The sequence below is a fragment of the Triturus cristatus genome, chromosome 10, assembly GCF_964204655.1.
Source record: "Triturus cristatus chromosome 10, aTriCri1.1, whole genome shotgun sequence".
In the NCBI taxonomy this organism is placed as follows: domain Eukaryota; kingdom Metazoa; phylum Chordata; class Amphibia; order Caudata; family Salamandridae; genus Triturus; species Triturus cristatus.
The window spans coordinates 1,170,431,336-1,170,446,940 of NC_140593.1; the positions used below are offsets into that span (position 1 = coordinate 1,170,431,336).

Here is a 15,605-nt window from a genome sequence, read left to right on the forward strand (position 1 = left end):
GGCGGCACTCACTTTGCTGTTAGTGGCCTCTCTTGTCTTTTCCTAATCTCTCGTGCAACAGGGGATTGGGGCTCTGCCCCCAAACTCGGGCCCACGGTGGTGCAGTGGGCAGTGCCCATGGCGAGTAGCAATACAGGGAGCCCAAGAGGGCCTCCCTATTTGACACAGGAGCTTTGTAGGGTCTAAAGCCCAATGAATTTCTCCCCACACCAAGGACTTCCAGTAAGTACAGAAAGGTTCAATGAAAAAAACTCATGGCAGGAAGACTTTGATGTCCCTGAGTCTTTCAAAACAGGAGGCCAACACATACAGGCCCTTGGCGATTTCTTCCTAAGCAGGATACCACAGTAGGGCATAAAGAGTCAGTCCTTGTTCTCCACCACTGACAGAAGCAGCAACTGAAGGCCAACCTACTCCTCAAACAGAAAAAAAGCCAGTGCTCCTCACGCAGTCCTTCCACTCTTCTTCTTGGCAGTGGAGTTTTGTTTCCATAAGTGAGTCTGAAGTCTTGGGGTTTTAGGTCCAATACTTATACCCCATTCTATCATTGTTCTCTTTGTGACAAGGGTCTCTAAACCCAGTCCCAAACAGTACTGGCCTCCTTGGTCCAGCATGACCGCAGGAGGTGGAGAGAGCATTGTGGAAAGCCTATTCAGGTGCTAGTGAAAACCCCTCCCACCACTCTAAATGGAGACCAGGTCTATTCTACCTAGGGATGAGTCCCCCAGGCAAGGCAGGGCACACCTCCACCCCCCCACTTGTAAGTGTCTAGAGTGAATGCACATCCACAGCTCCTGTCACTCCAAACCCAGGCAGTGAATACACAACAGGCAGAGGCACACAGGATGGTTAAACAAGAAAGTGTGCACTTTCTAAAATGGCACTTTCAAACACAGGATTTAAAAAACACCTTTACTAAAAGGTGTGTTATTACATTCTGAGTCCAGAGAGCCTAAACTCCATTTCTCTATCTTGATTAAATTGGAAGTTACACATATAAGATGTTACAGTGCAACCCCAATGAGAGCCTTTGGGACAGATAGCCTTTCATCAGTGAAAAACGAATTACACAGTATTTAACGAGGAGGACATGTATCACACATCAGTACATGTCCTACCTTTCACATACACTGCACCCTGCCCATAGGTGTACCTTGGGCCTACTTTTGGGGTGCCCTACATGTAATGAAGGGAAAGATTAGGGCCTGGCAAGTGGGTGCACTTGCCAGGACAACATGGCAGTTTACAACTATGGATGCAGGTCTGAGTTATATTTGTAGTGCTATTCATGTGGGTGGCACAACCAGTGCTGCAATCGCACCATTAGCATTTGATTTGCACTCCCTGACACGCTCAGTGCAATTTACTAGTGACTTAGCAGTAAATCAAATATGCCCATTATGCATAACCAATCAAAGTGATAATTTATACAGGGAGCCCTTGTACTTTGACACTGATCAGCAGTGGAAAAGTGCCCAAAGCATCTAGACCAGCGAAACCCGATCCAATACACAGTCAAAGAAATGCAGGAGGTAGAGGCAAAAAGTCAGGGGAAACCACACCAAGTATGCCAGGCCTACAATTTCTAATGCCAAATCCAAAGTCGTAGGAATACAAATATGACAAGTAAGCAATTAAAATTGTGAAGCTATAGCTCTTGCCCTAAAGTAACTATAACTAGTGCCTGCCATGTACAGTGATGTTATCAACGATCTCAAGGAATATGTCATGAGTGATGTCATTTGTACACTAATTAGCAGTGCATGGTGAGTTATAGTAACTTTAGGGCCCAAGTTTTAGTTACTTGAGTTAATTCTACCTGGTGAATTTCAGTGGTTTTTACAGTTTAAAACTGAACATTTCACCTAACTATAATGTTACTTTAACCTTTGGATTTTCAGTGAATTTCTAGTTTTTTTTGTTTTTAAACTCTTTTTATTCAGATTTTAAGTTTTCGGAGATCAGCACAAACTCAAAAAACAATGTTTATGCAGTGAGATTACATCCAGATTTTTAACAAATTACATTCGTAAAGGAGATGAGCATTCAAAACCTCCTATTTCAATTAACAATCAATAAGAAATGACCAATAATGAGCAATAATGCGTTCATTCCATAAAATAATCCAAGAGTTAGGCTAAGCAGGACTCTCCCGTAAATCTGACATGCACCGACCTATGGCATTTAAAACATTTGCTGTCTAATATCACACCAGATACTTTCTCTGGTCCCTCTCACCATGCAAACGAAAATTAATTAGCTTTTGTGACTCCTTCTATCTTGCTAGAGGAGCCCAGATACACCGACCCAGCAGTCTCGCCTTTTTGCTCTCATATATAGCTCTTTCCAAAGTAAACATTGAAAGTAATCGCGACAACCACTGCTGGAATGTTGGTGGCAAAGGATCCAGCCAGGCATAAGCGACGCTAATCCGCACTACGGCCATAGTCAGAAAGAAAAATTGATAAGAAGGATCTTGCACGTCACCACTACTAACTCCGAGCAAGATCATGGCGGGGGTTAACGTAACTTCAGCCTTAGTGACAAGTCAAAAAACTTCACAATAGAGTCTAGCAGGTTTTCGAAGCGTGGGCAAGAAGCGAACATGTGTATAAGATCCGCCGCAGGTGAGTCGCACCGCGGACAACTAATTTCTAGGTTTTTCTTAATGTAAAGTAATATTTAATTACCATACGTCAATCCAACCAAGCGTGGCGTGCACCCTGCATCTAACCCCTGCATGCAGCCAACCCCACAGGGCGTTCGGTCATGCATGGCTGGGATTGGCCACAAGGCCTAACCTTTGGCCATCTCCCAAATGCAGCCAAACCCACGCTGTGTATGGTCATTGGCAGTTTGCATTGGGGGCTTGGCCACAAGGCCTGCAGCTAGACCTTGTGGCCAACCCCCCAAAGGCACATCCCGGGGTCTGGCACTATAATTACGAAGTAGTGGGGCATGCTGCCTCCCAACCCAGGGTGATTTTGGCCCTGGGGACCCCATTCCCCCACCCAGGGCACCCACCACACTATGGTTGGGGGCTGCAGAGGGAACCTCCAAGGCACCTGCAGCCCAAGCAGGCTCCCCTCATTGAGTGTGAGCTGGCATTGCTGCAGCCGACAGAGAGCAGCCAAAAATGCTGCTCCCTTTTGAAGGGAGTAATCCTTTTATCTGTTTCCCTGCCCACTTCACTGCAGGCAGGCAAATAGATGAAAAGTCTGCTCCCAGCAAATGGGAGTGACCTTGGTGTTTGCTCTCACTTGGCAGGAGATTTGAAATTGCTCTCCCCAAGCAAGAGCAAACTGCTGCTATGTCCTGGAGGTGGGTACCCCGGAACATAGCATGAGCCGGCCCTGGGCAATGGGGTCCCCATGGCCTTTATTGGCTCAGAGAGCGGGGCCATGCTGCCCTCCTCTCCCTTGAGGAGGCTGCCAGGACCTGGGAGGTAGGGTCCTCAGGTCTGAACTAGGCCAGTGAGGGGGCTACATGTCCCCCTCCCCCTTTACTGCATGGTCAGGCCCCAGGGGATGGGGCCCCTTGGGGACAAAATGATCCTGGAGACCGGGCAGCGGGCCCCCTCCCCATCTACTTTGTGGCCAGGCCCCTGGAGGATAGGGTTCTCAGGGCCAAAATCAGCTAGGGTAAGAGGGCCACGTGTACCCCCCTCCCCAAATTATAAATATGCATTCCTCCAGGACCTGGCCCACCCAAGTGACGTGAAAAAAAAAGAACGGGAGAACAAGCTTATTTTTGCCATGAACTCAAGGAACATCAGTGAATTTGTGTCAAAATTAAAAAAAACATGTTTGGGTCCTCTGGGACCCCACAACCAGAATAGTTGGTCAGGATATTCTTAGCCTGCCCCCTTGTGATTTTTTAGTATGTTTTTAAGACTTGTGACTGAGTCCAGAGTCCTAAGATGGCAGCCACCACTTCCTGGTTGAGGTGGTGGCAGACACTCAGATCTCACTTTGAGATCTGTCGAGATCTGCGGAGCCTCCGCGTCCTTATATATACAAAATATTTTTTCACTAATTGTTCATAAACTAATGAACATATTTAAATCAAAACCAAAAAAGTGCTCTTTCTGGACCTAGATCAAGCTTTCCAGACAAATTTGGTGTAAATTTGTTTAGCAATATAGTCTGTAGCTCTGTCTAAAAATCCTATGGGAAAATGAATGAAAGGAATGTGTTTTGGGAATCACCTTTTTTCTCAGCCCACTCTTGACAATGACCCCAAAACTTTTCAAGTCCAAAGTAGGCAAGTAAGAGCAGTTTTTGAGAAATTTTCGGGGAGATTCTTCAAATCGTTTCAAAAGTTATTAGAATCACAAAAATGCATTTCCTATGGAAACACAATCCCAACTATACCCTACCCAGTGGCGAATACTCGTCACTTTACAATAAATCCCCACGCCCCAACCTCACTATATTTATAGTCAGAAAACATCACATAACTTGATGGTAATGATATGACAAGAATCAAGGACCTGGCAACACGGGTGAAAATTTACACACGTACTATACCGTTACTGCAGTTATGACACAATGATGCATCATGGGTCAAAAGGGCAACTAGTTTAGTCTCTCTACCGATCAGACAGTCATCCACATAACTTGAGACCCTTCCTGGTTTCAATCAAATTCAATGAGCCTTCCTTCACTTTACCTAGAATGTTACTCACACAGTGTCACCGCAATTGTGTTTTACTCTTTTTATCACATTACAAATGCAATGAAGGAATTGTTGATTAGTTGACTTTAATTATCTTTAGGGGATAAAAGCTAACATGCTTGCAAATGTCACGACACAGTCTGTTTTCACTATCTACTCAGCACGCTGCAATGGGCAAATTCTGAAATGCATATCACTTCCTGGATTCAGGAATAGGTCATGTGACCAAGGCTGCTTGATGGCCGAAACGTGTCTTTTTGGTGCCATCTAACTAATAAATCTACTTACCTGAGCAAATTGGAGTGGCTCGTCTTTCCCCGCCGGAGCGAGTGTGGGGGATTTTGGTGCAATATTGAGTGGTGGCGTCCCCTGGCGTGCCCCGACTTGACTGGATGGGCATTTCCATTACATCAAATTTCCTTCTGGATTTTCCCAAATTGAATGCCTGCCAACGGTTGACCTCAAGGATCCCGTACTTAACTTTGTATTAAACAAGAAGGAGCCGGCACACTTGAACTGGTGAGTGCCTGTTTCCCGAGAGTTTAATACGCAACAGGATACATTGTATCCCGTTTGTCAGTGTACGCCCAAGTAGCTGCTGAGAGGGCGCCTTTGCTCACTGTTAACATGGTCCACGGATCGAGGGAACAATGTAAAACACAGATGGCATCTGAGTTCTTGAAAGGCCGGGAGGCCTCGGCAAACACCATTTTTAGAAAAGGAACAGACAATGGTAAAAGTCCTGCAAGCGGAAGCACGACCAACCCAGAATGACCGATTTACAGCCATAAACAGATGGGTAATATTTTGGAAAGGCTGAGACGTAAGCCAGTGGTGGGAGGTGACGTCCCTCCAAAATCACCTGGAGGTAAACAGGATTCCCAGGGGACTGAAAATACGAATTATACCGACGTTAAACAGCCCTAAACCACAGCTTTTGAAAGATTGGATGTCCAACACCAATGAATGCTCTAAGAAAATGCTACTGTGGCTCATAAAGAATGCATGGGAAGAGCACAGTGAGCTGATGCTACAGATCCAATCTCTCCTGGATGGTATGGTAAACATGCACGATGCAACCACCATGGTGGCGGTCGCATCGTAATTGCATATGCGGGACTGCCGCCATACAGGTGGGAGGTCCCAATCACCCCCTTGATCCGCCCACCATTGTAATCGGCCCCTATATTTTTGCAAAGGATATTAATGACTTCGATATTTTCAAAAACGTTATTTCTTACCTCCAAGTCGATATTCTTGACCACGATATTCTTGCTGTTGATATTTCTGCATCATGATATTTCCAACTCGATATTTCTGTATATTGACATTTCAAACTCGACATTCTGTCTGTGCACCACAGAAGAATAACAGGACAGTTCCAAAGCTAATCTTGCTGCTGTAGTCTGCAAAATGTATATGCCTTTGAGCAGGTATTCAGGGGAATCTAAAAAAAGGTTTCCATAATCCGACCTGCTCAAAATTTCTGCCTGGACCCTAGTAGGTACCTTATGAATAAGGAGAGAACATTTTTCCCATCAGGACTTCAATAAGGCAAGCAAGTAGAGGCCAGTTTACGTGCCTGATAAGACAGAAAGAGATTCTCGTCAAAATCAAACCCAAGGTTTCTTATAGTTGTGTAGGAGAGAGGCCGTGACTCCGGGAGGCAGGAGGGAGCTGAGTGAAGAGGGCTGGTGAAACGGGAAAGAAGGGAGATCTCGTACCATGCATGTGTAGTGAGACGGTGTGTGTGTGTCTATACGACACGTGCTCTAGGTGTGCAGAATGGGGGGCTATGATGGGGAATAGGAATGATGATATCTAGTAGGTGTGCCCTAAGTGAACTGGAAGAAAACTGGCTGTGCCGAAGAGTCATAGGCCCAGGGCCAATGAAAATGTGTAGCCTGCAGGTTCAAACTTGTGGCATTAGCTGGACTCAGGGACCAGCGGGGGTGACCAGGATAGATTCATACTCTGGGGCTTGCTGCAGAGTTGGGCAGAACAACCCTCCCCCCCCTGGGGGCGAGGCAGTGATAATTGAGTTTGCCAATCCCTGATCCTAAAAAAGTGTCTTTCTCAAAGACCAATATACTGGCTGGGGGGGTCAGTGGGAGCCGTGAGTGCAAGTGGTGGGCCAGAGATGCATCAGTTAGAGCATTCTATGAGCCAGGTTGGGTGTTAAGAGAACATGGAGCGAGATAGCAACTAAAACAACTTCAGTACCAGCAAACATATCAAAAGATTTAACTGCAACCCTGCATGCTACACAGGGTACAGAGTATACAGACGACTTTCAACATTTCAGTGCAATAATAAAATGTTTATTCAACTCTGGAAATGTAAGGAGGCACAAGGAAGCACATGAACGCACAGTAAAAAACGTTAAAGTACAGTAAAGAGCAACATGCAGGCCATACTCATCTGCTGGCAGCGGGCAAACACACAGAGCGATCAATCGGGAGTGGTATTTGTCAATGCCCATGCCTTGTGTGAAGTCCACTGCTGCTCAGATCTCTTTATCCTTGCCTCTTTGAGATCTAAACAATTAATGTTATTGATGCACGCGCTACAAGTTAGACCATGTATTAACAAAAGGAAAAATTCATCCAATTGCTTGAACTAGTAGATTGTGGTTGTGGAATCTGTTTAATCTTATCTACCAGGATAAGGTAGTCGTATTTTTTAGAAAAGGTAAAGACTCTACCACTATTATAATCCACCTCATCTCTCTTCAACTTCCGTGCCTTACGTTGTTTAATGTCATTTTGATTATTTAAAAGTACCCCCTTAAGGATTTCATAGTTCTTAGCTGTCACTTCTGGCAAATTCAGAGACGCAATCGCCCCTTCTAATTGTGCGATTTCAGCCTGTAATTTCTGTACCTTCCTATCAGCATTTTCAATTAGAATTTCCATTAGTTTCATGGAACTTGAAGTGAGTTCTTTCTCCCACATTACAAGGAGGATCTCGTCCAGATCATCATATGTCGGGATGATCTGAGAACGAAGGCCCCTAGGGATTCTATTAAGTTTCATGTACTGTTTTAGTGTGGCACCATCCCACCACTTCGACATCTCTGATCGTTTGAGTCTTTCAAGTTTAATAAACTTATCGCGCAGTCCTTCATTTTTTGGCTGATTAGTATTGTGAACTGCCTGTGTAACCGTACTCCCTCTGCACAAATTATCAAAAAGTTCCGCCACTAGTCTATCTCTATCTAAATTGTCACTCATTGTACAATTATACTGTGCTTGTTGTGCTGCCCTACCTAATTGCTTTTGATACTTAATGGGTGTGAAAGGCTATATGGCGCTTCAAACAAGATTCCACAAAAAATTATTTAGAATAATTAGAAATCAACAGCGGTGCTATCAATATTGGGAACACCACCCAAAATCCCTAAAAGATCAATCATAGATTGATATAAACAATTAATGTTATTGATGCACGTGCTACAAGTTAGACCATGTATTAATAATACATGTATATTCACGGAGCAGTTGTTTGTATATGACTATTATTATTTGGCACCTATGATTCCTCTTCACTAGTCCAAAATTTTGGGCCATGTATTTGTCTGTTATTTATTATTTTTACAATTTTCAACAATTGATATTTGTGTTGCTTCCAGCTCTGAGGAACTCGTATGGGTTAATTCCTTCAAATGACAAAACGCCTTGGGAGTGGAAGAATCTTTTGTGAATAAACAAGAAGAACTGAAGTTTCTATTGGATTAATTTTTCCTTTTGTTAATACATGGTCCAACTTGTAGCGTGTGCATCGATAACATTAATTGTTTATATCAATCTATGATTGAGCTTTTAGGGATTTTGGGTGGTGTTCCCTATATTGATAGCACCGCTGTTGATTTCTAATTATTCTAAATAATTTTTTGTGGAATCTTGTTTGAAGCGCCATATAGCCTTTCACACCCATTAAGTCTCTTTGAGATCTAGCCTGCCTATCCTGGTCCCTGCCCCCCCGAGGATTACTCTTGACCTGAGGCATAGTGCAGTCCATGAACAAATCAGGCCAGACCAGGATAGCATCGGTGGTGTCCATGGTCGAGTCTTGGATGCCATCGAGGAAGCGTTGCAGTTCCTTCGGATCATAGACACCTTGAGATCATCCATTAATTATAAACCACATTTGTGCGGGTTCTAAGAGTCCAGATGTAATGTTTCACTGATGCAGCAGAGGCGTAAGGGCGAGAAAGGCCTTCTTTTATCCTTTGTTTCTTTCAATCAATCAATCAATCAGGGGTTTATAAAGCGCGCTACTCACCCGTGAGGGTCTCAAGACGCGGGGGGGGGAGAAGTCAACTGAAATGTGCATTTTGTGGCCTTTGTAGATGTATACAAAAGGAACAGATGATAGATGGAATGCTGAACAATCAAAACATTTATGCCCACTCCCAAAGATCCAGGTTTAATCCATCGTCCTTTTGCTCACCACGCAACCCCAGTTTGGACCAAGCCATATGCAAATCAGCTTGACCCTGCTCCCTATGGTAACAGTCCAGCCCAAACTGCCAAGCCAGGTCCTCCATGGACCAGAAACAAGCATCCTGGGACCAGTTTCGGGGCAATACCCCTCATCAGCTAGGCCAGGCTAGCTTGAATCCAGAGGTGCAGTGAGCATGGGAACCACGTCTGGGCAAACCTTTCCCACTTAGGGCGACAAAAACAAAAACAGCAGAGAATGGACGGAATGCTGAACAATGCAAACATTTACCCCCAGTCACAAAGATCTGGGTTTAATCCATTGTTTTTTGCTCACCACGCCACCTCAGTTTGGACCCAGCATATGCAAATCAGTCTTGACCCTGTTTCTTATTGGAACAGTCCATCCAAAACTGCCAAGCCCGGCCCTCCCTGGACCGGAAACAATCATCCTGAGACCTGTTTCAGGGCAGCACGGGACCCATGTCCGGGCATTCCCTTCCCATATAGGGCGACAAAAGCAAAAGGAACAGATGATGGATGGAATTTTGAACAATGCAAACATTCACCCCCAGTCACAAAGATCTGGATTTAATCCATCATTCTTTTGCTCACCACACCACTCCAGTTTGTACCCAGCCATATGAAAATCAGTCTTGATCCTGTTCCTCATGGTAACAGTCCAGGCCGAACACCCAAGCCAGGTCTTCCCTGGACCGGAAACAAGCATACTGGGACTGGTTTTGAGGCATCACCCCTCATCAGCCAAGATAGCTTGAATCCAGTGGAGCAGTGAGCACAGGACCCACATCTGGCAATACCCATCCCACTTAGGGTGACAAACGCAAAAGGAACAGATGATGGACGGAATGGTAAACAAGGCTAACATTCACCCGCAGTCACAAAGATCTGGGTTTAATACAACATTCTTTTGCTCACCACGCCACCCCAGTTTGGACCCAGCCATATGGAAATCAGTCTTGACCCTGTTCCTTATGGAAACAGTTCAGCTCTAACTGCCAAGCCAGGTCCTCCCTGGACCAGAAACAAGCATCCTGGGACTGGTTTTGGCGCATCACCCCTCACCTGGCCCTGGCCTGGCAGTTTGGGCTGGACTCTTCACATAGGGGGCAGGGTCAAGACTGATTTGCATATGGCGGGGTTCAAACTGGAATGGCATGGGGACCAAAATATTGATGGATTTAGGCCCAGATCTCTATACTGGGGTGAATGTATGACATTGTTCTGCATTCTGCTCATCATTTGTTCTTCTTGCCTTTGTAGATGTATGGCCCATGGGTGGAGGCAGTCACTAGAATTTCATGTTGAAGACAGCAGGCAATGACAGACCTCGCATTAACAAAAGAAAAGTGAAGGGAGGGTCCTAGGGAAAGATTGTAGAGACCAGCAAAGGATTACATCCCCAATTCAACAATATAATGAATACAACAAAATCCTTGGGTCTAAGTTGTCTGCACACAGAATGACAAAGACAAAAAAGGCACTGACGAAATCACAACAGACCCAGCTGAGGGATGAATCCCTTCAGGACGAAATCCCTCACCCACCAGCTGTTCCTTAGAACAGCTGGTGGTCCTCTGCTCCAACGACTTTTAGAGTTGTAATGCACCAGACTGACCACTGCCAGTGTGAATGCGGCAGCCTTATGACCACAGCACTCGTAATCAGGGCCTTTATGTCCGGCACACAAATCTCCCCTCATAAATCCACCATACTCATATAGAGGTTTATAAAAGGCAGAAAATACTTGAAAAGAGTAAAAAGCTATTAAAGCAGTCCCAGTCACAAGCAGTTCTTTTGATAAAAGGATGAGTTACCTTCACCCCTGTCTTAAGTAAAGAGTACAAAAAACACTTTTTAGAAAGATGGGCACAACTAACACATTAAACTTATTCTTCAGATATAGTTAGGTGTAAACTTTTTATAATTTGTTGTCTATGGGCCTTATTACGAGTACGGTGGTCCTACATCGATCCATATGACCGCCGTACTCGCAGTGGCGGTCCAACTACTGTCACACTGCAGGCCTGTCCACAGTATTCTGACTTGGGAGGTCGGACCAGCACAGGACCGCTGCGGATCCATGATCCCGCAGCGGTCACGCAGCATTCAGGGAGCTGCAATATGCCTGCAGTGCCGCTGCAGCACTGCAAAGCATATTACGAGTAACCTGTCCATGGCCCCTTCCATGGTGGTGAGCCCACAATTAAAATAGTGGCTAAGTGGCAACAAAGGGAGCCCTAACATGGCTGCCGTGCTGCTGTAGCCTGGGGCTCATGCAGGGGGGCACATGTGGTGCCCCCCTGGATTTGCACCCCCAATTCCTGCACGGTGTGGTATATATGCCACACCGTGCAGGAATGTGCAGTCTGCGCTCTCATGGTGGCGGGCTGCAAGTTAGGCTCTCCTATGAGCCTTATCAGCCCACCATCATGAGACTGCTGCAGTACCACCCACCTGACCAGAATTTATCTTGTAACCTGGCAGATGGGCAAACCACAGCTTTGGCGGTTCTCCAGCGGACGGCACAGTGGCTGTGCCGCTAGAGGACTTCCAAAATCAAAATAAGGCCCTATGAATTTATAGAAGGGGGCTACAAAAAGCAAAAACCATTCATGATATTTAAATACACAATTTCATTGTTCCTTTATCAATGATAGATTGATCTCTTACCTGAGGAAACAAGTTGATGCCAAGTATGTTAGCCATAGGAAGGGCTCCAGTTGATGGGCCATCTCCAATGAAGCCGGCCATCTTTGGGTTCGATTGACAGAGGTAGTTGGGGATTGTCACTTTCCCTCCTGAAAGCTGCTGAAGAGTTGCCCCAATAGCTGCCACCTCTGAATGACAAGAGTCATAAATCCGAAATCCCAGGGTGATGTTAGGTAGGAAATTGGGACTTCTATTGATTTCATTGATTGCAAACACCATGGCAAGGACACTTTGGTAGAAGGCTATATGAATTCTTTAAACACCACAAAAATGCATATGAAAACAGCGGTGAATTCATTTTTATTACAATGTAGTGTTTTGAAATGTGTGAGGCATAGCCAACTTTTCAAAATGTGCTTGCATTATGAAAGTGAAAAAGTGACATAGATAAATACAATAATTCATTTTGAACAAATCACAGGACAGTTATTACATTGATTAAGAAGAAATATATCAACATTAAACCATGTTTTTTTCAATTTATAAATAAGTTACAAATGATAAAAATGCATTTGCTTTATTCATCCTATTTAAGACCTAACCAATTTTATTAACGGTCCCCACATTCTTTGGAAGATAGCCCAACTCGACCAACCTTTTAATGTGCAGTGACTAGTCTCCAACTGTTATCACTCAATGTTGATGTGTTGATCTGTAGCCTCAGCCCGGCCATGCCTTTTATTACTACTGCAACAGTAATCAATTGAGCATACCCAGCAGGGATTAACTTATGGAGCCGCAACATTCCTTGAAAACTGAGTCTGAATATAAGACGTCAGTTAGCATTTTAATACTTTCCCCAAAAATGTATTAGAACAAGTGATAAGGTGAACATTGGAATCTGGTCAACTTCTTTGTTAAGACATTGGTAGTGATTTGGAGATCCCCATTTATTTAACCTAATTGGTGTATGACACATTCAAAAGTAGTTGTATGCCATATTTTGGCAAGCAAAAACATTGTTGATTCCACTGCAAAGATTGCTTCATCATTTTCTCAGTCCTATAAGAAGCCTGTGAATCTGTATCATGTGGCTGAAGCATACTTATGTAGTTTGAATCTATATGCCAGCATTAAGAGCAACAAATTAACTCTAGAAGTGGGACCTTTCCTGAGTTATGGTTGAGACAGCTCCCCACCGTGATGTAATCATGAAGCTGCAAATATTTTCAAAATACGCTTGTTTTGATAAATTACATTTCTTCTGTGGCTGTAAAAAGGAAACCATTGAGCTCCCTTGAAAGAGCAGTGAGGGCTGACTCTTCCTAATGTTCTCCATTTCTAACAATTATAGTCTGGAATATAGCAGGAAGTTCATGCCATTGACAAAGTGGAGTAGAGCTAGTCAGCTTTGGAAATCCTAAGTGATGATGCTAAGCACTCAAAATGCTGAGGACCTTATTACAACTTTGGCTCACCTCCTGTGCCACCACCATCACTCCATCCACAGGAGGACCACCAAAGCCATGGTGAGTCCACCCGCAAGACTCAGAGTTGAATCCTGGTCGGGCAGGCAGTGCAGCTGAGGTCTCACGGCAGTGGGCTGTTAGGCTCAGAGGAAAGCCTGACATGCAGCCTGCTGCCGTGACAGTGCCTGTCGCTCATTCCTGCACAATGTGGCATGCCACACCGTGCAGGAACAGGGGTGCACCACTAGGCACAGATCCGGCAGGTTGCCTCTCCGCTAACCTTTTCAGGGCGGGCTCACCACCATGAAAAGGCAGCTCGTAATATCCTTGGCTTGCACCACCAGCATGTGCATGCCAGGTGCATACTGTCGACCCAGCGGGATCCTTGATCCTGGCAAAGCCTGCGGTCTCGTGGTGGTCCGACCACTACATTCTGAATACTGTGGGCAACCCCCAGTGTAGCAGTGGTCGGACCACCGCCACCACGAGTACAGTGGTCCTGTAGACCACCATACTCAAAATTAGGCCCTGAATAAAGTCTCTAATATCTTGAAATGAGCTCTCTAATAATAGCTTGCCTCAGTACAAAACTAAAAAGAAAACCAGCAGAATCTTCACCTAGGCCACAACCAGGAGCACTGTGTAATAAAACTACCATCTGTTTCACCATTGCTGCCCAATAATATAACTTAAAATCTACAAAGGTCCAGCTATCTGCTTCCAAGGAGATTTAAAGATATTTTAGTGCCCTAGTGCCCTTCCCCATAGAAAACTGCTAATTGCTGAATCTACTTTTGTACAAGTAATGAATTGTGCAGAAAATCTATACAGTTTTACAAGATCTACATCTTAATGCCAACTTCTCAGGTGCAGCATAACTTTGTAGAGTCTAATCCTTTTGCTGAAAGACAATATTTGAATCAGCCATTATGTTCAACCCTTGATTATCAACCATTTGACAAAATTTGAAGCAACTAATCTGGGTTTTTCCCATAATTCATTGATATCCTGAAAACGTTTTAAATTGAGGGACATCCTTTCCAATAGAATAATAGCAGAAACACCTTTAAGAACAAAATATCCCACATCGCCTGCATATGCCGCAATTTAGGGTAAATAACCATTTACATTTATTGGTTCAATATTGCAAATATTATTAGCCTTCAGGGATATGGTTCTATATAAAGCTCAAATAATATGAATGAGCGTGGAAACTCCTGGTGCATACCTCCGAATAACAGCACAGTGGGAAACATGCCCCTTGATCCATATGGTGGCCACACTATTGTAATTGAGAGCTTGCACATGCCTTATAAATCAAGACCTAAATCCCATCCTGTCAATTGTGGTCCATAACAATCCACAGGTACCATAGGAGGCTCTTTCAAATGCTTTTGCTGTTTTGAGCAGGATCAATCCAACGTGTCACCCTACTTAACAGCAGCATCAAATAGTGTAACTGCCCTGTTTGTTTTATCCGTGGTGTCCAGTTATGGGACAGACCATGCTGCCAGGGAGAGACAATGCTGGAAATCATCCTGCCCAACCAGGAAGCCAAAATCTGTCAATTGACCTTTGTGCCTCTTTAATTAAAGGAATTGGGCAATAGGAGTGATTATGTTTTTGGCACGTCCTCTTCATCAAAAAAGTATGATATTTGTTTGATTCCATGATTTGAGATGAATATTGTTTAGCTCAATTGTTATCATCAATGTATATAAAAAAGACCATTGGCTGAATTTGAATCAACCTCCACTTCCAGAAGAAAAATAGGGGCATCGAGTGTTTGAGAGTTTTCTGAGAAGGAACACAGAACTTGGCAGACTCTAAATACAAGGACATTTCTTCAACCAGCCCCTGCCCTCATCTATATATGCTATTATAGTCCTCATACTCGTAGTGTTTCCATCAAAGAACTGTTGAATTGGTTTCGATAAAATCTGTGATACACATCTTTTACCATCATAAAAACTTTAGAGTGCCGGGGTATAGCTATTTGCTAAAACTCATATTTTTGATAGCCACCACACAAAGGTTATTATATTTTCAACACCCGCAACCTTATCCACATAACTATTTTTTATAGAAATAAACCTATTAAGAGAGATCAGAACATTGGAATGTTGGGAGCTCCATTGAAAAGAATGGAGAGCTCCGGGCTTCTAATAGCCGGTAGAGCCCGGTATGGAGGGCTCTAAGGCTATGCTAGAATATTGGACTGTTCAAAACTCCATTGAAGATAATGGAGTAGCTCTGGGCTTCTAATGGCTGGTAAAAGCCCGGCGCTCCAACATTCCAAAGTTTGTCTTTCACAACAACAGCTGTGAACAAATGCCTCACAGAG

At 44.2% G+C, this 15,605-nt stretch overlaps 1 protein-coding gene across 1 annotated transcript in view; it reads right to left on the reverse strand.

Moving 5' to 3' along the window:
- Positions 1–15,605, reverse strand: part of LOC146796881 (extracellular calcium-sensing receptor-like) — a 63,877-nt gene that overhangs the window by 43,021 nt on the left and 5,251 nt on the right. The window contains exon 2 of the mRNA XM_085631415.1: positions 11,814–12,105. Coding sequence (XP_085487541.1) covers positions 11,814–12,105 — 292 coding nt within the window. The remainder of the gene's footprint in view (positions 1–11,813; positions 12,106–15,605) is intronic.